This window comes from Galleria mellonella, unplaced genomic scaffold, assembly GCF_026898425.1.
Source record: "Galleria mellonella isolate WM207_F2 unplaced genomic scaffold, CSIRO_AGI_GalMel_v1 utg537, whole genome shotgun sequence".
In the NCBI taxonomy this organism is placed as follows: domain Eukaryota; kingdom Metazoa; phylum Arthropoda; class Insecta; order Lepidoptera; family Pyralidae; genus Galleria; species Galleria mellonella.
The window spans coordinates 4,566,659-4,594,043 of record NW_026442112.1 but is presented as its reverse complement, the minus strand read 5'-3'; the positions used below and the strand labels follow the sequence as shown (position 1 = coordinate 4,594,043).

The window sequence follows — 27,385 nt, the reverse complement described above, 5'->3', positions numbered from 1 at the left end:
ACAGGTAGTGATGTATTTTGAAGGAAAATATATCAAAAGGTGCTTTATTTTTATTGGTTGGATAGTCTTTAACTGTCTGTGGCTAAAAAAAATTTATTAGTTTATGGTAACTACGATGGCTGTCATTGAGTTTTGTAGAAAATAAGAAAAGAAGCTTTCAAAGTGCATAAATATGAAGATATTTTCGTGAATCATGTACATGTTTTATAGTTTTCCAATAGTGTTAAGTCTTGCAATCATTATGCGTTAGTTAAAATCATTTATAGATGTATAGTGAAAAAGCTTACTAAGTTCCGACGATGGCGTCCGATGGAGAAATTTCTTGTACGAATGATCCTAATTTCGCTGTTATTTACTCATTTTTAAAAGTATTTGGCAAGTTATATGGCCTATGTGTGCCTACTATAGCTAAATTACAAGAATTCATAGAGAATACACAAGAAGGTCAGTAATACGGTATGTTCTGTAGCATAGTTTTGATAAACAAACAACTTATTAGTTTCTTCTTGTTTTAGTCTTGGATCCATTGAAGGATATACATCTTAGACTGTTACGACGTGCCCTTAAGTCTGTACAGAGCAATAAGTGGGAGAAATATTTAATAAAGTTTTGTCATCAACATGGACACCATCAAGAGGCTTGGGAAATGGAAAGGTTCTCTTACAAAAAAGCTAGCACACAAGTGAAATTAAAAGTTTTAAAGGTAAACCAATACCTATGTTTAACTGCAGTATTAAAAATAATAATAAACATAAAGTAAACATAAATATTTGGAACATGGTGTTGACTGTTTATAAATGCATGTGATCAATTTTATTTCAATTAAGATTATTTCTATTTTATTGTAATAGATTCATATTAAAAATCTAGTGTCCGTTTTGCTTATAATCAGCCTATTATTGCTTACAAAGTGATTTTTTTATCGTGTGTATATTTATTATTTAAATATTGGTATATGATTGTACACTATTTACTTGTAAATTAAATTGTTTTAGCTACTTCTGAATAAATTAAAGTATTAATGGTAGTAGAATTTAGAATATGTAATAATTAGAATTAAATTAAAATATTGATTTGCTTGTAATAATGATATTTTTTATTTGCAAATATTGTGGATTAAATGTCTTGTCTAGTTGGTGCTATATAAATATACTAGCCTTTATTCTCGATTTCATCTGCATTATTAGCATATATTGATTGACCGGTATTTCACTTATTATTATAAGTAGCATGTTTTTTTTATCCTAAATAATAATAACAATAAATGTGTTTATAGTTATTTTTTACAAATAAGATACAGTAATTACAAGATAAATACAAATAAATAGAACATATATCAATAAATACATTATAAAGTACCAATATGCCTGGCAATAAGTACATACTCAGCTTTCACGGGATTTATGTGTGTTCAGTGCTAATTTTCAGTTTACACCTACATGGGACACCATTTTATTACCAAATATGATACATATATGATATATGTATGTTATGCCAAAAAGAAAGTATAAATATATAAATTAAAAAAATTAAAAACTTAAGAAAAGAAAAAACATTGCATATATAATAATATATGTATATCAAATCTAATGATGAAATTTGGTGTAACTATGGTTTGGTACATTATCATATTTTTATTATTTTTCCAGGTACTGCTGGAATATCAGTTCACATGTCATCCAAAATTTAAAACGGCTGTTAATGCGATATCATCTAAAGAACTTAGACTGGATCCAATTGGAAGGGATAAAAATGGTTGTGTTTATTGGTACCAAGTGGATCAAGAGGCGAACCTTTGTTTGTTCAAAGAGGACCAGGATGAGGAGACATGGCAGTTAGTAGCTAGGTAATAAATTGTATATCTTATATACAATATTTGATTTGTTGATTTCTATTTCTTTATAGATAAATCATAATTTCTGTTAACTCTTGGCTCCTATGTTGAATACAATTAGACACTCTGTTATCAGTGGAGGATTTGAAACTTTTCATTTTATCACAGTAGTGTATATAAAACATTTAGTTTTATATAATGTCACATTATTTTTATCATAAAAAATATAAAAAGCAGCATAATGAGATTTTTTATTGTTAAAGATGATCTAAGTAGATATGATTAGAAACAATGGTTTGATTGTATGGAGATAAACATATATTAAACAAAAACAGTGGGACATATGTATGCAATTAAAATTATTTGTTTTTATTGTCTATATTTCTAATAGTATATTATTGTATTTATCAAAATTATTTATACTAAATTTTTAGGAATCGTGAGGAATTAGTCAAAGTTATAACACAATTGAAAAATGGAGAAGAAGTGTGTCCATTAATTACATCTAATAATAATGAAGACTCAAGCAGTGCTGAAATTCCTCCTCCTTTGGAGGTATGTATGCATAAATAAATACAAGTAAACTGTTCCAATGTTTATCATTATTAATTTTTGGCATTTTTATTTTCCAGTCAAATAAACCTCAGGATGATGACGATAATGAGGAAGAATTTTTAAGTCCTGAATCTGAATCAGAACATGAAGAAACCCAAAAAGTTGAAAAAACCCCAGAACAAAAGTCAGAAGAAACAGAAGAGGAATCCAAAAATGACAATATAGAAACAAACACAGAAACTAAGGAAGAAGAGAAAAGTGTTGAAGGGCCTACTGAAACTCCTAGTAATACAAATGTCGAAACTCATTCCGAGACTCCTATTGAAAATCCCATTGTAAATGTTACAGAGGATGTAAAAGAATTGGACACTCATAATGATGAATCTCCTAAAAATAAATGTGACCAAGAAGAAGTTAGTGAAGCAATAGAAGAACCTGTCATGATTGTTACTGGTGAAGGCAATGGGGTAGACTGTGAAAGTTCTTATATTATAGGTGATGAAATTATAGAAGATGTAATGTATTTTTTTGGAGAAGGTTGTGGTTTTGATAATGATACTGGTAATCCAGAAGCAATTGAACAAGCGAATACACCCAATGAAAACAGTGAAGAGGAGAATGGTAATGAAGAATGTGTTAATGGAGAACATCAAGAAATTGGTAATTTAAGTAGTAAAAATAAAATAAGTAAATCTGTAAAGTTAAAAAGTAACATACCTTCTGTAACTAAGAGAACATTGAGAAAACAATCAAATGACACAAGTGATACATTGAAATCAGAATCAAAGAAACACTGTGTTCGAAATTCTGACAAATCTGAAACTTCTAAACCTATAGAAAGAGAAGGAAGTGTTAATGATAAAAGTACTACGGACACTGAAACTTCTAGGAAAAACAATATTAAAAAAAGTATTAGTAAAGTTAAAAAGAAAATTGATGTAACAAAACATATACAGCATGATAAAAAAGAAGTAATAAATTCTGTATCAGAGGTTGATAATGGACATGACAGTAAATCAAGTATTATAGAAAAGAGGAAAAGCAGTGTTTCATCAGTGGATCAAGATGACGGAGATCACATAGATAATAATAAAGAAGCAAGTCCTGATAAAGAAATCAAAGCTGAAGATCCTTTGCCTCCTAAAAAATTACGATTAGAAACAACTCCAGAGAGTGATGTCAACATCTCACATTCCAAGGACAATGTAGATAAGGTAGATAATGTAAATAACAGTGAAAATATCGAAAATACAAGTAAAGATCCAGAAGACGTTGAAAATGCTGTAATAAATAGGAAAAAGATTAAAGCTAACAAAGGGAAGTTCAAAAGAAAAAAGTTTCTTAAAAATACAAATGACAATGATCCACTTTTAGAGAAAAGTATTGACAAAGATAGTGTTAAGGATAAAAAATCTAAATCATTAAAACGATCCCTTTTAGATGTCACTATGAGTGATAAAAATAAATCAGAATCTCAAAGTGAGACAGAAGATGACGAGCCTGTGACAAAAGGAAAGCGTCAGAAAATTAAGCCCAAGAAGATAATAACAACTACTAGGTAATAAAAATTTTCTTATCTATGGTAAATTTTATCTATGGTAATAAAAATTTTCTTATCTATGGTAAATTTTCTTTTACTTTTAGTGTACATTTTATATTAATAATATAACACTAAAATTTACAGAAAAAAAGTAGAAGCTAAACTTTTAGAAAAGCAATCAAGTGATGAGTCTGAAGAAGAAACACTTTACAGTATAGGTAATGTTTTTTCATTTTAAGTTTATGTTTATATAAAATTAATTTATGCTATTTTTTTTTAATAAAATATATTCCTTTTGTAGCTGGTAAGAAATCAAACAAGAAAGTTCTAAAGAAGAAACCTAAAGGCAAAGAAAAAACGAAAGAAAAAGATAAGAAAAAAACTGATCCTCGTTCGGACGAATCTGATGTCGCTCCTGTTAGACAGTCCCGCAGAATAGCACAAATGAAGATAAAAGAAGAAGCAGAGAGGAGACACCTGGAAGAGGTGGCTTTGAGGGAGATGAAAATGATACATAAGAAAAAAGTAATTGCAAATTTTGCTTCAATCGACAACTTATATGTGCCATATATAAATATATATTATTTATATATACCAGAATTTAATATTATATTAATAATAATTTTATATAAAAGACGCTTGCTTGAGTACTTTTGTCCCATTCGTGTTTCAACCGTAAAGCAGTTGTGTTTGCATGGCTGTGTTTCGGTCTGAAGGGTGGGATATGGCGTGAATTTACAGGGTACAGAGGAATAACACCTGAGTCCTCAGGAATGACAACGCATGGGAAGTATCATGGGCGAAACTATATACTCTGTTATGTCCATGGTAACGCTCATGTCTATAGGCGACAGTTACCATTTTCCATCAGGTGGGCCGTCAGCTTGTTTGCCATTCTAAGTTGTATAAAAAAAAAGATTGCTTTATTCGCGATCTCTAATGTTGTCCGTGTGCGACAGTGAATTTAATTTGCTATTGTCATGGAACCTATTAACACCTTACAACCTTGTATGTGTTAGTATGGTCTGTGACAAAATATTCCATAACAGTGGATTTGTAAACCTCAAACAAGTGCATGTGAATGAAGACAACTTGTATTGTAATTGTGTAATGTGAGTGGGTCTGGCTGGAGTGGACACTACACTGGTGTGGTGGTGGTGGCAGAAGAAGGAGGAGGAGGAGGAGGAGGAGGAGGAGGAGGAGGAGGAGTGGCGTGCGAGCGGCGGCAGCAGCGGCGCGGGCGCGCGGCGGCGGCGCGGCGCGGGCGCGTGGCGCGCCGCCGACTCGAGCGGGCCCGACGCCGACTCGGACTCGGACGAGCCGCTGTTCGAGCTGCACGACGAGCCCGACCGTCAGTATCCGCCGTATAGCGCCCCACGCCCACCCGTAACCGCCCACCGATGCTACGCTACTTCCAGGGCCTGCAACCACCTCGCTCCACTCCACCTCGCTCCACCTCACTCCACCTCACTCCACCTCGCTCCACCTCACTCCACCTCACTCCACCTCACTCCACCTCGCTCCACCTCACTCCACCTCACTCCACCTCACTCCACCTCGCTCCACCTCACTCCACCTGTTGCCCCGATTCCTCAGGAACTTCCTTAGCTTCCAGGAACATCCGTGTGGAGAGTATATTGGTAGCTGTAGGAGCATTACTCCCTGTTAACGATCCCTTTCCTCCTTGGTTACGTTTACTAACACAGTACATTGTGACTCCATTTCTGGGCTTACAATGTAAGATATATACAACCAAACCGACCTCGTGGGGGAAAAGGGATTATTAGTAATGGAGACTGAAAATTCCATTGCTAGCAATATACTCAACCAGGTCGACTTCCTCGTGGCGGGATTACCATACCATTTTCATCCATAAAAAAAAAAACAATCTCGTTGCAGTCCCCTTAAATATTATTGTGACTAATTTCTAATAAAATTATTACAGTAGGTCAACTTTTTTTTTTGATGGGTGAAAATGGAATGGTAACCCCGCCTGTGCTAACGGGATACGCTGGCGGAGCACCAGTGAAGGGTGATAGATGAGAATGAAAACAGGCCAGATAGCCCATTATGATGAATTCATCAAAAATTAACCATGATAGTTTTCGGGGGGAACCGCGAGGAGGTCGACCTGGTTGGGGAAACCTATTACTAGAATTATACCTTAACAGATCGACCTCCAAGTTCTCCATGGAAATCACCATGTTTAATTTTTAATGAATTCATCATGATAGGCCAACTGACCTACTCGTTCTCGTCAGGGGGGAAGGGATTGTTAGCAATGGAGTTTGCTAGCAATATGCCCTATCAGATCAACCTCCGCGTGGTTCCCCCTGGAAACCATTGTAAACAATTCTCGTTGAATTCGTCACGATGGGCTAACTGACCTACTTCATCCTCACCTATCATCCTTCACTGGTGCCCCGCCGGTGTATACCGATAGCGCAGGTGGGGTTACCATTCCATTATCATCCATTTTGAATTGAATTTCCATTTCAATGTCATACTAGATACAATAATTTCATAATATAAAATAAAAATGGAAAAATCTGTTAAAAAAATTTTGGGGAGGGTCACCCTTATCATTGAGGGGTATGAAAAATAGATGTAGGCCGATTCTCAGACCTACCCAATATGCACATAAAATTTTATAAAAATCGGTAAAGCCGTTTCGGAGGAGTTTGGTAACAAACACCGCGACACGAGAATTTTATATATAAAATATTTAAATTTACTATAATTATAATTCGTCAATTGAGTACAGTCACCTTTCTAGCAGTAATGACTTCAGTTTTGTCCTAAAGATATTTAAATCATTCAGTGATTTTAATTCCTCAGGCAGCTTATTAATAAATTATGGTGGTTTGTAGAGTTCTTTATAATACTTGGAATTTCGTTTAAATAGAAATTAATGTTGTGAAATAACACCACCGCTTGGTTTCGTGGACAGTGTTGTATTATGTTAAATGTGGGTATCGTTTCATACTATTTTACCAGAGGGAGACTTTGTACGAACGTCGATTGCTTGGGTACCTCTGTCCCATTCGTGTTTCAACCGTGAAGCAGTTGTGTTTGCATGGCTGTGTTTCGATTTGAAGGGTGGGATATGGCGTGAATTTACTAGGTACAGAGGAATAACACCCGAGTCCTCAGGAATGGCAACGCATGGGGGGTATCATGGGCGAAACAGTATACTCTGTTATGTCCATGGTACTGCTCATGTCTATAGGCGACGGTTACCACTTTCCATCAGGTGGGCCGTCAGCTTGTTTATCATTCTAAGTTGTATAAAAAAAAAAAAAAACCTCTCATTATATTACCCTAAAGATTTATCTTAACACATGTTATTTCAATGTAAGTTATTTTTTATGAACAGTGGACTACTCGAAATCAGACCACGAGTTCTCGCCGGAGTCCGACTTGGAGAGCGGCGAGCCAGTTGAACCGATCAAGAGGGCGCGAACACTTCACGAGGGTGAGTACTGAAATACAGCAAAAAATGACAATAATAAAAAAGCTGGTCAAGTGAGAGTCAGACTCGCACAACGAAGGTTCCGTACAAAAATTAAGTAATTTTTTTTATGAAATAACTAAAATTTACAGTTTGCCAATTTTTTCCTTTACTTGTGTTATATGACACTGCTTCTTGCCAAATTTCATGATTCTGGATCAATGGGAAGTACCTTATAAGGTTTGGATTCCCTTTGCAAATGTTAAAATATGTGATATAAACGGAACATAAACGGCCGTACTTTTGATTGAGTGGATTTAGAAGCTTGATTTTTTTCTCTGATTTAAGAGATTGAAGACCTGTTTATATGATATTAATTTCAACTTGATACCTTCACGCGTTCCTAAGAACTTGACAGACGGATGGAAGGGACAATGAAGTGATCCTATAAAGGTTCCGTTTTTTCCATTGCAGATACGGAACTCTAAAAAGTAATTTAATATTACTATATGTATAATACAATTGAATAATGAAATTGTAACAAGCGTATATTTGTATCTGGAAGATATTTAAGAAAAAAATATATGTTTATTAAGAACTATGTCTGTCTATGCAAAAACTGTTAGGTCAAATTGGATGTGAATTTCATATCTGTGTTGCTGAAAATCTGACTTAAAAACTGTGTATATTTTTGTCTTGATATGCCATCCAATAGTGGTCCATTTCATTGATTTTTGAGGTAACAAATAATGTCGACTTTTAACATTTTACGTACGTTTACGTACGTACGTACGTAGTTTACGTACGTACCTATCGTGATACAATTTCAATGACTGGATAATATTGTAACAGATTCTTAGACTAAGTATTTCTGTAAAAAAAAAGTGTTGTCCTCCTCTCTCGTACTCGCTGTACCCAACAGGGTCCATAATTGAAGTTGAAATGTTATCTACTAATTATATTATGGAATGCAATAAGAAATAAATAAATAAATAACAATTCTGCAGAAAGATACGATTTAAGTCGATTGGTACACATGTATGACTGTAACTACTAATGAACTGTCAGTTTTCTCATATTGGGTTTGCTGGAAGAAATCTCTATTGGAGATAAGCTCGCCTTTGTGCACTATTATGTTTGTTTTACCATTTCAATAACATTTTGTGTACAATAAAGAATAAAGAAAGAAAGAATGAAAGATATCATTATATTTCTTATTATTGCGCGAATTTTAGTAGGAAACCGTCGATGTAGTGTGTTGACTTCGTACATGGCGTGTTTGCACGGTGATTTAGACAGTCAGGTTCCCCACTGTCCTGTCCACGAGTGGCTGTTGAGTTTGTGTATCGATCTGTTCGCCAGCAGAGAGCGCGCACTCGGGTGGTTGCCGGCGCTGCGGCAGCGGCGAACAGCCCGAATGGATCCTGCTGTGCGACCGCTGCGACGCCGGCTACCATGCCTCCTGCTTAAAGCCGCTGCTGCTGCACGTCCCCGACGGCGACTGGTTCTGCCCGCCCTGCAATCACGTTAGTATCGACAAGGGCCCATTTTTACACATATACCCAAACCTACAACCAGGAAGGAGTAGCGAGAGGGATTGTCAGTAATGGGGATTAATGACGCTATTACCAGCTATGTATATACCTTTCAGACCCTCTGGTGGCTAGCGAATTCGTCGATGGAATCGGCATCGCTAGCGAGTCCGTGAGATAGAATGAGATAGCAACGTCGGATGTCTCATTCCAACTCACGGACTTGGCTAGCGATGTTGATTCCATCGACGAATATGCTTACCAGTGGTCTAAAGGGCCTGGTCGACTTCCATGCGATTTCCCTGGAAACCATTGTGGTTATCACATTAGCTGTTAACTGTCCACTGCTGAGCAAAGGCTTCTTCCATAAAGAGGTTTTACCAGTCACACTTAGCAGGCGGGTTGACAATCGCAGTTAGTATTTTGGTGATGCTTTAAGAGGGACGTTGCTGCCCATCCCTCGACCAATAAGTTCCCCCCCGTTCGATCCACCGACCCACCGTCCCTTGACGGGGGCCGAAGTATGGCGGCCCGAGCCGAGGTTCGAGCCACTTAGGCGCCCTCGGGCGCACGCCGCAGTCCATTAGAAAGAGCTGACACCTCTGTCGCTCCCCTCTCGCGGGCTTGGAGTGCCATCTGCACTCGCCCCTGCATTCGCGTCCGGTGAAACTGTAAAGGCCATCTGCGACTAACAACAATTACGGTTAGAAAAAAAAAACAATGAGTTCCCATAGTCGCCTCTTACTACATCGATGGGAAGGGAAGGGTTGGCCGGTTCTATGCCAGGACCACACAGGCATGCTCACTATATATTAGTGCAGGTGGGGTTACCACTTAATTGTTACTCAAAATATCTATATTTACACTTATCACCCTTCTGACCACAGAGTCTCATCATTAAAACAAATAATTAGATCAGTTTTCAAATCCAGTTATTGAAATACTGTTAATATTTATTACAGGATATGTTAATAGCATCCCTCGAAAAGGAGCTTAGTAACTATGACGAGTTGGTAACGTCTGTAGAAGCAGAACGAGCCCGCAAGAAACTAGAGGAGCCCGAGAAACAGAGTAGTGACGAGAAGGAGAACCAGGAGAAGGAGAAAGAGGAAACTGGTAAGCAATCACATCCAATAAAAACTAACATCTTCTTTATGATAAAGAGGAAAGATTTAATCTATTAAGATAAACTTAAAAAAATGATTAAATATTTTTAAAAAATCTTTCTTCTATAGGAAGCTACATTATCGTTATTATATAGGCTGTATTTTATTTAAAAAAAAAACTTGCGAAGGTAGTACTTAATCATTTAAAATTAAGCTTAGATTTATGTCCTCAGGAATGGCAACGCATGGGGGATATCATGGGTGAAACAGTATACTCTGTTATGTCCATGATACTGCTCATGTCTATAGGCGACGGTTACCACTTTCCATCAGGTTGGCTGTCAGCTTGTTTGCCATTCTAAGTTGTATAAAAAAAAATATGTTCAAAAAGAATGATTTTTTAATCAATTATATCATTGTATATTGTTTGTATATGTATAAATATATATGTATGTGTATATTATTTATTCTGAATAAAGCTTAATACATTGATAGCTGTTATCATTACCTGTCCCGATAATAAAGTACCGCATTCGTGATTCACTGATCATCCCAAAAGTTGACTGGTAGAGAATGCCATATAGCATTAAGTCCACCTTTTGCACCATATTTTCTTTTGGTCAATAATAAGTAAATAAATAGAAAAACATATTACAATCTAATATTCGGAACCCAACTTGTCATTGCAGTCTGAATGTATTGAAATGACGTGTCCGTTTACAATGGACCCCACAGAGGCATCTGGCAGCAGCTCGTGGTCCTCGTCGTCGGAGGAGGAGGCGGTGTACCGGCTGCGGGCGCGGCGCCAGCTGCCCGTCAGCTACCGCGCGCAGGAGTACGACCGGCTCATCAGCTCCGCCATCAAGGTACCTTGCACCACCACCACCACCACCACCACCACCACCACCACCACCACCACCACCACCACCACCATACAACCACCACAACTACCATCACCACCACCACCACCACCATCACCACCACAACCACGACCACCATCACAACCACCACCACCACCACCACACCATATGACACCACACCACGTCACACCACACCACACCACGCCACACCACACCACGCCACACCACATCACACCACACCACACACACCACACACCACGTCACACCACATCCACACCACACCACACCTACTTGTCTCATACACTTCCAACATATGTATACTAACATGACAAAACCAAAAACAAACTGATGCACAGACAGTGGGATGGGTGATGTACATCAACGCCAAAGGATTGTGGTCCAACGACTACCGGAAAACCTATGAACAAAAGAATTAGGAACTCCACTAAGAAATAAATAGAACTGAGAGGAAATGAACTATAAACGGAATGAAAGAATGGATGGAAAGGAAGGAAACTAAGGAAACTAGCTGAATAATTAAAAGATTTAGATGCATAACCTGGAACTTAATATCTGGGAAAAAGCGTGCTCCTTAGGGGGAGCCACAATAAAAAAAAAAAACATATGTTTTCTATTGACCTTATAAACAGGTTTTGTTTTATGCAACTTAGAATGGCAGACAAGCTAACCGCCCACCTGAAGGAAAGAGCTAACTGTCGCTTAAAGACATAAACCATTACTATAAATTTAACAGAGTATTCTGTATCGCCTATGGTACCCCTCATGTGTTACCATTTTTTAAGGTGAAGAAGGTGTTATGTCTCCAAACCCTGTAATTTCAACATGTGTTGAATAGTCACAATTGATAATATGTCTATATATAGGAGGAGTATGTGGAACCTACGACGAGCGCGGGCAACCAGGGGCGCGGTAAGGACATATCCACCATCATCGAGGCGGCCGAGGAGGAGAAACTGAAGGCCGAGAGGGAAGCTATCGAGCAGGTATGCTTTAAGCCATTGTCAGCTACTGATTGTGTTTTTTTTTTTATTGTGGCTCCATAGGGGTTCTAATGATTTTACCGATGTTAAAATTGTTGTGTGTAGTGTTTTCTGAAAATAGAATTATTTACATTTTATTTTATTGATTACACAACTTAATTTGAATCTATCGCTATATATAATTTCAGCCGAGAAAAACGGACAGGAAACACAGCTGTTGCTTTTTTCGAATGAAAGTTGAGTGAAAATGTGAATGGGTAAAATGACTATAACTGCTTGTTTGCCACCTCAGTGGTATAAAAAATATTGATAAAACTCATAATTATAAAAAAAAAAAACTACAACCAATCACAGTATTCTTGAACAGACCTGTCCCTATTAGCAGCCCCTGTTCACGAGTATGACGGATGAACCAGGCATTGTTGTGTTCAACCATATTGGATGCACGTGTACTATGTTTTGTTTCCTTAGCTGCCTCCTATGATATCCTGAAGACAAAGTTTTTGTCACCATATTAAAGTCTAATATTAACTGTGCGAGAATGCAAGTGGACTGTATGTACGATAAGTTTTTTAAAAGATCTGAGAATGCGAAAACCGACAAGTTGTTTTAAAAGTACTACTAAACTACCTAGATTCAAACTTAGTTCAATAGACTTACCCTTTGATTAGCGAAAATTCCTTTTACAACATACTCAGATCACTCAGTTCCCTAAAGCATGCTAAAGTTACCTGAGATTACCTCGTAAATGTTATAAGAACTAAGGGTTTCGATCTTGAATCTTCCGACAGACATTTCAATCTTAAATCCTTTTAAATATTTAGGAACGACACGAGAAATTATCTTTTGCGTAGTTCTTTTTATAAAACAAAAATTTTAAATTCAAAAACTACTTGTCTAAAGTCTTACGATTGTGAAATTAAATGTTATACTTATTAAATACTTTATGAGCGACAACGACAAAACTGTTCTGTTTCTGTATTTAAGAGCAGACACCAACAACCTTTTTTTATCTTACTACCTCCAATTGAAAATATTAATTGCCAGAATATTACAAGAATAAAATGTTTTTATGAATTATCGAGAATGTTGCCATGCAATTATTGCGTTTAAAGTGAACATTAACCATAGATAATGTAACAAATGATTAACACAATAGGGTAAACCGATCGAAGTGAAGAAGATGCGTAAGAAGACGCGCCGAAAGCCACGCAAACTGAACTCACTGGAAGTGCCTTCCGAGGATGACGACGAGACCGACGAGGACTTCAAGGACACCGGGTAAAATACATACGACACCCATTGGCCATTGTATTAAAAAAAAAACACGTGTATTCTTGTCACGCACATATCGTCATAGTCGTAGGATACTGACGGATCTTTATATGTAATATTTATCAGATCCGTCTACGGACGAATACTTTCTACGACTATGACGATATATTATGTCTTTGCCCATAGTTGGAAGCTCCAGATCTTAGGGTGGACGTTAGATAATTCTCCAATAAGCGTAGCTCACCTAACACTCTTAATACGTTTAAAATAACACCAAGTACATTTATATAGCATAATAGCATATCCTTAATAATACTACAAATATGACAGTGACATTGTTTGTTTGTTACCATATAGCCTATGAAATTTGTTAATTCATTTATTACATCCACTGGGTGAGTCTTAGTCTTCCAATACGCTCACCCAGGAAAGCATGAGTACAATAACATATAAAAAGGAATATTACACAAAAATAACAAAAATAATATAAAAAGATTTAATTTAAACAAAAAACGTCTGAACACAAATACTCTGTGGTCACTCGACGAAACTCCAGCAAGTTGGAGGCAAATACATCCAATTGCGGATACTGGCTCAAAATATCATCGAGTAATTTCAAAAGAGATAGCCTGCTTAGCGAATTTATATTAGTAATGGAACATCGAATAAGTGCCGTCGACGTGCTCGCATGTAGTTACTGGACGCTCCTATTGATTCATGATTGATATATGTATACACATTCTATATGAGATGGAGAAAAATATGGGTTACCTTTTATCCTGTCCACTTAAAGTGATAAATGTGTAAACCCCAACAATCTACAGTATACCAGAGGGAGACTTTGTACAAAAGTCGATTGCTTGAGTACCTCTGTCCCATTCGTGTTTCTACCTTGTTTCGGTTTGAAGGGTGGGATATGGCGTGAATTTACAGGGTACAGAGGAATAACACCTGAGTCCTCAGGAACGGCAACGTATGGGGGGTATCATGGGGGCGAAACAGTATGTCCATGGTACTGCTCATGTCTATAGGCGACGGTTACCGCTTTCCATCAGGTGGGCCGTCAGCTTGTTTGCCATTCTAAGTTGCATAAAAAAAATACTGACGAAGCTGGGAAAGTCGTAGTTTTTCACCTGACCAGTTATTTCTCTTAGCTCTGTTTTCGTAATATATCTCGTCTCGTTCGTTCGTTCGTACTCATATTTATAGGCGACGGTTACCACTTTGCATCAGGTGGGCCGTCAGCTTGTTTGCCATTCTAAGTTGTATAAAAAAAAAGTATCAGTAAAAAGTTATAATCGTTAATCGTTACAGTATGGAATCGTCATCAGAAGACATATCGTCATCCGCTGAGCGGGACAGCTCGAGTGACTCGGGATCGTCGGACTCGTTGCCTATTAGGCGAACAGGCAGAACTGATAAAAAAGGTAGCATTTTACATGTACGCATGTGGGGTATCATGGGCGAAACAGTATACTGCTGCTGGACATAGCTTCCCCAATAAGGGGTGGTTTTGCCAGTAGTTGCCACCGCAGATTAGTTTTTGGTAATGTTTTAACAAAACCATCTCTACACTATAAGCAAACCTTAATTGTCTTTAAGTTAATTCAGGCAAATGTTTATTCTATGCTAACATTCTATATTGGTATTGCATTTGAAAAAACTATATCTTGCAAATTTTTTTAGAATCCCATCACTAGCAATATACTAAACCAGGTTTTTAATATTCGCGGTTCACACAGAAAAAATCATGGTTATTTTAACTGATGAATTCAAAAAAAGCAGTAACTGGCTTTTTCATTCTCATCTATCACCCTTCACTGGTGCTCCGCCAAATCCCGTTAAGAAAATCGATTTTAAATTAAAAAAAAAAAAAAAAACTATTGCACTGTTTTGTCACTTTTATTGAATTTGGAAATTTAGAAAAAAAGACAAAATAGTTGAATTGCTAAAATAGGTTTATAATAAGTTTAAATTCTTTTTTTTTTTTATAAATAATTGGGTTAATATATAAATTCCCAGTAATGTTAACATATAATATCAGCGACTACAAAGAAAACTGTGAGAGAACTTCCGAATTCTCAACGGTATTAAGGATCGAGGAGTTTGCTTACTTGTGCTAAAAATTCCGCTCTACTAACGCCCAGCCGTCTGTTGCAGAGCGTCCAAAAATGACGGAATCTTCACCCGAGGTGAAGAAGAAGAAGAAGGGCGTCTTTGATGACAGCTCGAGCGAGTCTGGTGGGACGAAAGAGTGGTCCAACAAGCCCAGCAAGCCCAAGTTAGTTTCATTTTAATTATTAGTTGCATCTCGCGGCTTTAGCTTCATGAATCTGCATATAATTTATGATAACCTTAGATTATATAGAGAGAGTGTCTCCATACAGATAGAGAAATGCGGGTCAACTTTTTCATACAATTTTGCGTAATAAATAGTTATGATTCCTTAATAACTTCTATATTTATTTTGTCTTATAATTTCTGCATCTTTTTAATGCGTAAACACTAATTTTATTTATTAAATAATACGTCAAGATACATTGTGTGTGTAAGTATATAGGATACTGGTAAAAAAAAAACGAGTCAATTAATTTGACAATTAGCTGACAAAAAGTTGACCCGTTTTTGAGGCTCGATGCTCTATGTATATAATCTACCATAAGTGTGTAGTACAGGCCACATATATTATCTATAGCTATATATTATTATTTACTAAATTCGAAATTGACACGCATATCTATTGTCTCTTTTTGGCTTGCCTTCACGGCCCTAGTCTTCTAAGTTCCTTTGACTATTATACATATATTTCCAATTTCCATTCCTGGTTTCCTTCGTCGTCCACACTAGCATGTAGGATTTATTGCGAGACTTTATTTTATTTTATTTTATTTATTAGGCGCACATAACAGAACTTTACAAACTTAAATTATAACATGCAAGTACATTAATGTATTGATCAGGTAAACTTGCCATAACATGTGCACACAGCGTGTTCCAATAATAAATGCGACTATAACGAAGCCATTCGGTTGCAACTATTAGTGAAAGAAATTAAACATAAAAAGAAACATAAACATAAATAAAAAGAAAAAGATACTGTTCATATCTATAGGCGACGGTTACAATTTTGCATCCGGTAGGCCGTTCGATTGGTACATAAAAAAAAATATTTGAAGCTTTATTGTTATTGGCATTAATAATAAATGTTTTTGGAAAACTCTTTTTTTAACGAGAAGTAAGTATACTGTCCGCCTGACGGTAAACGGTAATGACAGTCTGCAAAAAATTTGCACAATCAATCTTTGAAGATTTTTTTCTAGTCTAGTCCCAGCACCTGGTAATTTAAATAATGAAAATAGTAATTGAAATGTTTCATGATATCCTTGGAGCATTATTAAACATAGGTTATTTTTTATTTTATTATAATAAAAAAAAAATACTGTTTTTATTTGTCCATGGCTTTTATTTTCATTAATAGTAATAGTAATTAGAAAAAATTTTTAATAGTAGTTTTTCTTTTTACTTACTTAATATTTTTTGTCTGCTTATTTTTTATTGTTGATGTGTCTTTTAAAAAAATAAATAACTAATAGAAAAAATTTAATAGTACGTACCTAATATTTTTTCCTTATTTTTTTTTATCAAATTCGAAAAAATGTAAACTAAAACAGTAATATATAAAATTCTTTATGAACATAATATATATAATAATTTTTTTTATCTTATTTTAATTGTACTAAACTTAAGTCTTCGTGTTATAAGAATTTAATAAAAAAAAATCACTTCTTTACAGTTCATAATTTACGCGTCTATCGTAAGATAAATTTTTCAGAAGGTTTAAAATTGGAACGAATTCTTGACAAAAATAATTTGTTTTTGTAGTCTTCTCTCATCATAGACTTTTTTTTTTCATTTATTGTGACTTTGGCGAAAGCCATCAGCCAAAAAGTAACAATTACAAGGTAACAATATAAAATTACAAGATAAATTACAAAAATTATTATAGTTATAAATTAATTATAATATATTAAGAAAGTAAGTTAAGTAGAAAAGTATAAGTTACAATTACATTTTAAATTTCACCAATTGTTTTTAATTTAATTATATTAAATAAAAAATTTCTTGGTACAAAATGGTATGTTTTAGTAGATCCTGCACTGAAGTAGGAATATTTTGACATTTTAATAAATCTTGACATTGACAAATAAAAAGTAAACGTTGAAGTGAGAATTCATCATAGACTATAGAAACAAAAACAAATCTAGTTCTTTCTTTTCTTAAAAAAAGTTAAAAATCAAATCATATCTGACAGATCTAAAAACAAAAATCTAAAATTAAAAAAAGATAAAAAGCATTCAATTTCACCAATTTTTATAAGATACTATAAAGGAACATACACTGTGTAAGTAAAGCAGTTATAACGATATAACTAATTTTACATTTAAATTGAAAATATTGGTAAATGTCTTAAATTTGGAATACATATGTTAGCTTTTTTCTAGTTATTGAAAATACACTCGATTGTTTTTTTTTTTTATTAGTAATTGTAATTCGATAAATTACGAAAACCGCAACGCCTAATGCGTGCTCGTTTTCAGATCTAAAAGAAAATAATACGATATAGTTGCGCGACTTATGTCATTGGCAGTCATTTGTTCATTGGAACGTTTATATTTGAAACTATGATATGCGTCTACGTTATGAAATGGCGTGGATCGTGAAAAAAAAAATACACAAAATTAAAAAGTAAAAAAATGGCGGCAAAGTTAATTGTCATAGATTAAGGATTTTTTTTTCTATGTTTGTTTATTTCTTTTTTTAAATTTAGACATTCCAGACCGAAGTCGCGGCCGCCAAAGAAGCGGGACAAATCAAAGCGGAGCCGCAAGCGCGGCGGCGGGCTGACGCAGTACGACGCGGAGGGGAACGTGATCCGCGCGCGCGTGACGTACGGCGGACTCAGCGACGACGGGCCCAACGACTGGTCGCCCAAGCACCGCACGCGCCAGCGCAAGATCAACTACACGGAGATGCCCAACACAGAGTCCGAAGACGTTAGTATTTAGTTTCATTTTACACTTTCGCCTTGTTTATCTATTTACTTGCTTTTTATTTTATCGTCTTTGTATTGTATTGTAAAATGTTTATTGTACATAATTTATACTGAATACATTAAATGATTTAATATACAATGGCGGATTTAGCCCATAAAGGGATCTCTTATAGTCAACCTAGTCGTCATTGTCAAGTCCCGATTGTGTATTTAAAATATGTGAGTACTTATCTGTTTTTTTTTATTGCGTTAGTGGCGCGAAAGTTTTATAACCTCAAAATAAATAATGGTTTATGATTTCTTTGAATTTTTTATGACGCAATTATTTCATTAATTCCGAATCGATTTCTATACTTATTTTGTAATTGATAAGGTTTACTCTCGTGTTAATTCAATTTTAATTTTGTAATGACTAAAGTTAGTGTATTTTTGCAGATTAAAACTGCTTGTTGCGAAGTAAAATGTGTACACGCAATGTTTGCTATGTAAGATATCTACAGAGCATTATCGTTTATTGGTTTACCAAGTTGTTTGTTTTTCTTTTTAACCGACTTCAAAAAAAGGAGGTTTCTCAATTCGATCGCATATATACTTATTTTGTGAAACAACATATACCTGTCGACCGTTTACTATCAAACGGGCTTTATGTTTGTTTGCCACTTTGGTGGTATAAAAAAAGATTGTAAAACTTTTTTTAATAGTGTACAGATTAAAAAACATAATGTGTCATGAAAGTATATACAGTATATCAAATTTTTCATACAAATAAAAAAAATATATATTTCTAAATATAGATGTAAATATTTATCGGACACAGGAGATGCACAAATCGAGCGGCAAGCACATGCCGGACAGCTCGGACGAGTTCAAGCTGGAGGAGTCGGAGCTGAGCTCGGACTCGGGCTCGGAGCGCGGCGGCAGTAGTACTGCTGCTGCCGGCGCCAGCGGTACTGTTGCTGCCACCGGCGTCGACGGCGATCGGCAGCGGGCGCTCACCGACCTCATCAAGACGGCCGTGGTGCCGCTCGAGAAGCTGCCCGAGGACGTCACCAAGGCCAAGACCGAGGAGCTGCAGGCGCACCTCAGTATGTTGTCACTATTTTATTGCACTACTATAAACATGTATTATGTCTGAGTCCTCAGGAATGGCAATGCATGGGGATACCCCCCATGGGCGAAACAGTATACTCTGTAATGTCCATGCTACTGCTCATGTCTATAGGTGACGGTTGCCACTTTCCATCAGGTAGGCCGTCAGCTTGTTTGCCATTCTAAGTTGTATAAATTTTTATTATATCTCGTCAAAATGGCTACACATCAATCTATCGTGGAATACTCTCGTTTGGCTGTGAGTAGAAATAAATGGAGACATATTGCGAGGACCTCAATCGCGTAGAAGAGCTTCATCGACGATCCACTATAATAATGAAAACCACGATTACTTTGTTGAGTGTACGACTAATGAGAGAGATATTTGTATTATAGATATTTTTTGATAATTTTCTTCATTTATTTTGGAAAGAATTTGACGTGAAAATAGATTTTCTAAGTGAATTGGTATTTTTAAATTATTGAAAAAAATTTTTTGTTTAATTCTGTTACCATTAATACATGTGTGACTAATATTTGAGTATTGATTATTGTTATTATTATTAGAATTTACATACTATTTAAAATATGCAGAATATTTTAACAATATTGTTTGTTGAGAGCTGTGCCTGTGGAGCCTGTAGTACGAGTCACCATTTGTTATATTTTTTATTGGATGAAAATGGAATGGTAATCCCGCCTGCGCTAACGGGATACGCTGGCGGGGCACCAGTGAAGGGTGATAGATGAGAATGAAAACAGGCCAGTTAGCACATCATGATGAATTCATCAGGAATTAACCATGATGGTTTCCAGGGGGAACCGCGAGGATGTGGACCTAGTTGGGTATTGCCGATTATATTGCTACTAATGGGATTCTCAGTCTCCATTACTAACAATCCCTTCCTCTCTCCCATTTGTAATATGAGTAAGGGTTATAATTGTAAGTGTGTGTTGGTACTGTGGAATTGATGCGTGAGTGTTGCGCGCGTGCAGACGCGCAGCAGGAGGCGGCGGCGGCGGCGGCGGCGGCGGCGGGGCGGGCGGCGGGCGCGGCGCGTGGTCGCGGCGGGCGCGGGCGCGGCGTGCGGGGTGCGCGGGGCGGACGCGGTCGTCCCGCCGCGGCGGGGACGGCGGGGACGGCCGGGCCCGCCGCGCCGCCGCCCGCCGCCGACGACGCGCTCGCCAAGCTCGTCGGCGTCAAGATCAAAGGTACGCGCACACTAGCACACATACATACACACGCGAACGGACACGCACTCACACATAAACACACACACACACGACCACATACAGGACACACAAACGATACTCAAGTCTGATAAATTGGTGTATAACACACATTTTACTCCAACTACAATGAAAACTGTATGAAACTGCATTGTACATTCCACAGCCACTATACCAGTACGTAATTTATACAAGAAATATCCTATTAACTGTAATAAATTTTTATATTCTTTACTGAATTTGAACAATACATATAACGATTAGTTTAACAACTTGTCAGCAAGGGAGGACTTATCTCTGAAAGAGATCTCTTGCAGCCAACCAATATTATTCATCTGCATAAACTAACATTTATCAACTTAAACTGAAGCTAAAAATCTGTCTTTTAACAACCAAACAGATAAAACCAAACAAAACAAAAATTTCCACCGTTATATCATAAATATACCGTTTACATACACACAAAACATTTTGAATTATCCTTATCAAGAAGTAAAAACCATACCCGACTTATACCTTTCAAACAACATACAAATTAAACCAATTTAAAACGAATGTAAGTATAAGCCATTTGCAAACCCACAGATTCCATCTTAAACCACATCATCACTTTCCATCAAATAAAACTAATTACGGAATCTTCAAACAATAAAATGACCTTACATATATCAATAAAATAAAATTTAAAATAAACAAAACTTTTTTTTTTTTATAAACTATCAAAATTTACAATTTCCACTATAACATAATGATAAGCACATTACAAGGTTTTATTATCATTAACACTTTGTTGAGCAGTGACGAGTTTTTGTCTTTTCATATCCGAACATTGCTAACGAGTGGCGAGTAAACCCGTCATTGCACTAGCGTGTACGTAGGTACGTCCTCCTACCACGACGGGCAACACACAGTTTGGATTACAAAGCGTTCATGACAAAAAAAAAATACTTTTCCTTGTATTTAGGTTTTTATCACAGTTTTAGTTTAACTCCAAAGATTTGAATCATGACGGAATTCCCAGTTAGCAAAGTGTTAACCCTTCTTTGCATAATGGTGGAAATTTCCATCGTAACATTGAATGCCCAAAAATTATATAAAAGAACAAGTTCAGTTTAGGATTGCAAAAAATTATATTTAACCAATTTTTAATAAAATAATTTATTTTTTTAAAATTTTGAATTTATTTTTGATTTATTTCACCAATAAAAAAAATCATGCAAAGAAAGGTTAATGCAGCGTAGGATGATCCCCCCCCCCCCCCCAGATGTAATGAAGACCTCAAATGCATTGCAGGTAGTCAGTGGATGCAGGTGGCTCAGGACCGTTCCTTATGACAGTCTAATGGCTACCCCATTATGCTTATGTCCAGCAGTTGACAGATGATGACTGAAATGATGATGACGATGAAAGTGTTAACAAATCAAACTCTCCTTTCCTTATAATGAACCCTCCATCTGTTTGATTTCTAATTATCATATCCACTTTCAGATCTAAGAACGGATGGCACCGTACTAAGACCTAATCAAGTGAGTATTGACTTTACATTTTTTAATTAAAATACAGTGAATGTTCTATATAAGCAACATTCTTTATATTTGTTCTATTCGGCTTAATTAGTAAAAGAAATAAGTAAAAATATTTTCTCAAACATGCTTGGAAATGTGAGCATTATTTTGACAATCTTCTTCGAGATAAATCAAAATTGCCATACTGGCCAGATATATGCGGGCAGCGGCCGGCAAAAGTTGTATGAAAATCCATATCTGTGTTAGAAAGCTGTTTAATGAAAAAAAAAACAAAGCATTATGGCGCGTGAAAAATTATTATTGTTCGTTAGTCATCATTGAACTTAAAAAGTAAAATTGTGTTTTTGATTTCCGCGCATTGTTTGAGAAAAGTACTATACAAGCCTTGGCCACAACTAGGCATTGATGGACTCACGTATGTGTGTCTCGGCTACGCCTCGGCCCACATTTGCACGTTCGTCCATCAATGCCTCAGTTGCTGGCCGCTACAGTAATGTACTATTTTCAGACGGTAAGTATTTTTATACTCTTTTTTTTTTCTTATAAGTAACTTTTCCTAATAAGAATTTTTGTTTATTGAAATTGGTTCAAATAAGTTGCTTATAGAGTGTTCACTGTAGTAACATATTTATATAATCAAGTACCTGGTCTATTGAAAAGACAAGATTCAACAAGATTTATTATAAAATTTTTACATTTAATAAATTTAATATACCGACACCATCTACTATTTGATATAAAGGATGTAAGGAGCAGGTTGGCAAAAACTGAAACGTGAATTCAAACCATTGTTCTGAACTGAAAACCAGTGAAAATTTATTTGGGAATATTTCAAATTTTTTCCTATTTTTTTTTTTTGCCACTTATGTAATCTATGATATGTCATAATATAAAGAAATAATAATATTTTATAGCGAAATACTATGTCGAAAAACGTCAATGTATTACACGTATTAAAATTCTACGAATCGGCTGTATAATGGAATAGTAACCCCACCCGCGCTATCGGTATACACCGGCGGGGCACCAGTGAAGGATGATAGGTGAGAATGAAGTAGGTCAGTTAGCCCATCGTGACGAATTCAACAAGAATTGTTCACGATTGTTTCCAGGGGGAACCACGTGGAGGTCGACCTAATAAGGCATATTGCTAGCAATGGGGCTGTCAAACTCCACTGCTAACAATCCTTTTCCCCCCAAATCAGCTGTGTAATGTCGTGTGGATCGTATAATTTCAAATATATTGCGCGGCGTCAAAACTAAGAAACGTTAACTATATGGCTGTGGTGCATTTCCGATGGGAAATTAATCTGCCATCGGATTTAAACCATTCATCTGAATCAGCTGTTTAGTCTAACCAGTTCCTTCCACCCTGTATATTCTATGCTTTTGTCGTTATTACTTAATTAGATGAATTATAAATGTATTGACAATTTCAACGATAATCATTAGGCGGAGCGTGAAAGAAAACGACAAGAACGCGAAGCGAAACAAGCGGAGAAGGAAGCCCGCAAGCTCGAGCGGCTCCAGAAGAAAGAAGAGAAGGAGAAGTTAAAAGAACAGAAAGCGAAGGAACGGGAGGAGAAGAAGTTAGCGAAACTAGCGCTACAAGAGAGTAAGAGAATGAAGAAAGAGAAGCCGGAGTATCCGATATCGGGTCCGGTGGGACCGGTGGGCCCGGTGGGCTACGGGGTGCCGATACGGGCGTCCGGCGCCGACGTACAGAGGATGACCATGTACGGGGCGCCGCCGCCGCCGCGGCTGCCCGCCGACTACCCGGACCAGAGGTTCCCGGCGCAGCCCCGGCTACAGGTAACTCATGACTCATACACGTCAAGGATATATCGTCAAACGATAAACTAATAACATATTTTTTTTCAATGGGTGATGATGGAATAGTAACCCCGCCTGCGCTAACGATATACACTGGCGGAGCACATCGTGATGAAAAAAAACACTTGGAATTCAGCACGATGGTTTCCAGGGGGGACCACGTGGAGGTCGACCTGGTTGGGTATATTGCTAGCAATGGGGCCCTTAGTCTTCATTATTAACAATCCTACTCCCCCCCCCCCCCACTAATATTGAGGAAAGATTTTATTTTTTGTTCGTAATGATAAAAAAAGTTTAAAAAAATACATAAACGATTTAAAAAAAATATTTCATTTTTATAAAGCTACATTATTAGCGAGTACTTTGAGCTGTTTTTTTTTTAATCTTGTGCAGTCAAGTGAGTTCGCTAATACTTCCTAATGAGAGTTTCGTTTCATATATCGTGAACGTAGTATTAGTATTAGAAATAGGGGATTTTTATGAGGAAAACACGCTTGTTTGATTCTTATTATTAATTGACTTCAAAAAGAAGCAGGTTCTCGATTCTGAATACATTGTGTTTGAATTACTTTAGAATGTCGAGGCTTTTCGACGCCGAAGAAACGTGCTTTTGTTTTGTTTTAGAAATCTGAACGGTGATCAAAAAGAAGCTTCTGCGTTCTGGGCGGATTTGGCTGTACTAGCCACGACTCATATGCACAACGGCCCAAATGAGAGGCTAAGCGCGGAAAACAGAGTCTTTCTCACATTTACATGACTCAGTCCCATTCAACAATGGGAATACGAGTTATTTTAACGACCGAGTAACTATCGTTGTTACTGCTGTAGCGGTTCGTTATAGGATTTAACCTTTCTTTGCATGATTTTTTTTTTTATTGGTGAAATAAATCAAGGTGATATAATTCATATTCAAAATTAAAGGAAAAATGGTTAAAAAAATAAATTTGACACCTATGTTTTTTTTTTTTTGCAATGGACATTAAAAAGGTATCCAGACACGATCAATTTAAAGTGAACTTGTTTTTTTAAATAATTTTTGGGCATTCAATGTTATAATGGGTTTTTTTTTATTTTGCAAGTTTTTTTTATATGATGGTACTATGGATGGATGGATATATGGAGGGATGGATGGTCTATATCACTGGTTGGTTGATTAGAATTATTTTGTTTAATTCCACTACTATAAGTAACTGTCTATATAAGCCATTAACACCGACCACCATTCCGTCCACGCATATTAACAAATAAATTTCCGTAGGTGCGTGCCGAGCTGCGAGGCGTACTGGCGCCGGACCGCCGTCCGCCTGCCGCAGCGCTCAGGGACGGTACGTTATTTATTCATTTATATAAAAACTTCTGTAATAAATACTGATTTGATATGATATATTTGTGGTCATGATTTGTTATGAATATGAATAGTGAAGTTGGATTTAGTATAAGAGTTATTACAAAAAAATAATGACATTAATATATTTATTAGTTTGGTGGCAAAAAAATTATTTCTTTGACGTTTATATATTGTTTTATACATCCATCTCAGAATTTTTTTTTTTTTCATATAAGTTATAGTACAGTGAGCAATATTTAAAATATTACTAATTGAATAATATTTTTTACTTTTTTTTTTTAATTTAGGTACACTGTCAGTAGCCGGTTCCCCTCAACCGTTCAAGCCTATCACCGAGGAGCCGAGTATTATCACCAGAATGCCGCATATGATCAATCAGCAATACAGGTAGTGACCACGACGCATCCATAATTATTTACTTGCTGCTCTAAACGGGGCAGTGCCGTTTTAAATAAGTCTCCGTTTCCAGGGGTCCGATGATGTACCCGGGCGGCAACTCGGCGTACGGCCCCCGCGGGCAGAACGTGGGCATGTACCCGCTGCACCCGGGCATGGGCCCGGCCGCCGGCCGCCAGTACCCGCCGCAGTACTACCCCGCCCTCCGCGCGCCGCCCTACCCGCTGCGGGCCGCCGCCGCGCACGCGCACGCCTTCCCCGCGCCGCCCCCGCACCCGCACGGCTCGCCCGGCCCCGGGCCCGGCCCCGGCCCCGGCCCCGGCCCGCTGGCGGCCCTGCGCGGCCCCGTGCCCGTGCCCGTGCCCGTGTCGCCGGCCGCCACGCCGCCCGCGCCCACGCCGCCCGCCGGGGCCCCCGAGCCGCCCATCAAGATCAAGGCCGAGGTGAAGACCGAGCCCGAGTACCGGACGCCGCCCGCGTCGCCGCGCCCGCCGTCGCCGCGCGACGAGCTGCCGCGCAACCACCCCAAGATCAAGCACACCGAGAACAAGGACCGGCGGCCGCGGTACCCGCTCGGCCCGTACGCGCCGCAGTACGCCTCGTACGGGCCGTACGCGCCCGACCTGGGCCTGCAGCGGCCGCCGTACCAGCCGCCGCCGCCGCGGCCGCCGCCGTGCCCGCCGTACGCGGAGGCGCGGCCGGCGGCCGAGCGGCCGGACGGGCCGCGGCCGGCCACAGCGCCCGACCACAGTATTATCAAGCGCGAGGCGGGCGAGGAGGGCGGCGTGTTCGGCGGCCTCGTCAGCTACTTCTCGAGCCAGCACGCGGACGACATGGACGCGTAGGCCGGCCCGCGCCTCGCCCGGGGTTGCTACTAGCGAAATGTATAGGAAAGTTTTATTGCCAGTAAAAAAACTGAAAGTGTACCGTTTCATCCTTACTACTCTCTTTTCTATTTTCTTTAGAATAGCAGTTTTTTTTTTATAATTCCTACATGGAATTGAGAGAAAAGGTCACATAGGATATATTGTTCAATGGAATTTAAAGCGATCTTTTGATATTGGTGATTATGCTTCTCTCAAACATTGGCGGCTTCCGGGCACCACCAAAACATGAACAAGGCTGCTACTTTTCTAACATATAAAAACAGAAATTTCTTCCTTGTTTAATACAAAATAGAGTAGACATATGCATATATAATTAGCAAAATGCATCACCATTGTTTCTGTGACGATTTATAATAGAAAATAATGGTTTTTCATTAATCTTATAAATTTATTCTTATTCAATACTAAGCTTAGTTGACTAAAAACTATTGTTGCTCCTAGTAATCTCGACGGCTACGTCTTCAGTTTTTGTACTTGTAGTCAAACGGGTGAAAGTAATCCTACTATTCCTACCATAATGGCAATATTTAGTAGTAATTCCGAGGGACGCTCGCCGCGACCTCTGCCGGAACACTTGTATATAAGATACGATAGATAATTTTATTTATACGACGGCGAGTACACGCCCCGCGTAGTTTGTACCCTATGTATGATATTATAATAACAAATTTAGAGATGTAACGAAAATGAAATGAGTCTTTTTGGTCTCGAATAAACGATGTATTATTATTTTTGGTTTTGTTTAAGTGAGATTTATTTATATATACATACAAATGATAAGTACTTACTGTATACTCTAAATATGAATTTTATTAAAAGATTAATAAAATATGATTTTGCAGAATAAATGTTTTCTTCTAAAACTTGGT

The 27,385-nt window shown here is 37.5% G+C and overlaps 1 protein-coding gene across 2 annotated transcripts; it reads left to right on the top strand.

The window, feature by feature from the left end:
- Positions 1-92: 92 nt before the first annotated feature.
- LOC113520195 (remodeling and spacing factor 1) lies at positions 93-27,379 on the top strand. Of its 2 annotated transcripts, none has more exons than XM_052898714.1 (24): positions 93-444; positions 516-703; positions 1,650-1,846; positions 2,269-2,389; positions 2,467-3,947; positions 4,074-4,147; positions 4,231-4,454; positions 5,094-5,280; positions 7,306-7,404; positions 8,746-8,906; positions 9,875-10,028; positions 10,754-10,884; positions 11,763-11,882; positions 13,039-13,160; positions 14,469-14,581; positions 15,315-15,435; positions 17,983-18,208; positions 19,025-19,292; positions 20,293-20,508; positions 22,015-22,052; positions 23,505-23,864; positions 25,144-25,210; positions 25,521-25,620; positions 25,703-27,379. In XM_052898714.1, exons 1-24 carry the CDS (start codon positions 300-302, stop codon positions 26,472-26,474), a joined length of 5,685 nt encoding a protein of 1,894 aa, XP_052754674.1. In that variant the 5' UTR covers positions 93-299; the 3' UTR covers positions 26,475-27,379. The 2 variants fall into 2 exon arrangements, with proteins under 2 accessions (XP_052754674.1, XP_052754673.1); XM_052898713.1 differs by having other exon boundaries at positions 8,743-8,906.
- The last annotated feature ends 6 nt before the right edge of the window (positions 27,380-27,385 follow it).

Excerpts from the sequence above, each read along its gene's own strand:
- LOC113520195 (XM_052898713.1), top strand. The coding sequence starts at position 300 with ATGGCGTCCGATGGAGAAATTTCTTGTACGAATGATCCTAATTTCGCT. Across the intron at positions 25,211-25,520 it reads TGCCGCAGCGCTCAGGGACG|GTACACTGTCAGTAGCCGGT; the intron begins GTACGTTATTTA and ends TTTTTAATTTAG. Across the intron at positions 25,621-25,702 it reads ATGATCAATCAGCAATACAG|GGGTCCGATGATGTACCCGG; the intron begins GTAGTGACCACG and ends CTCCGTTTCCAG.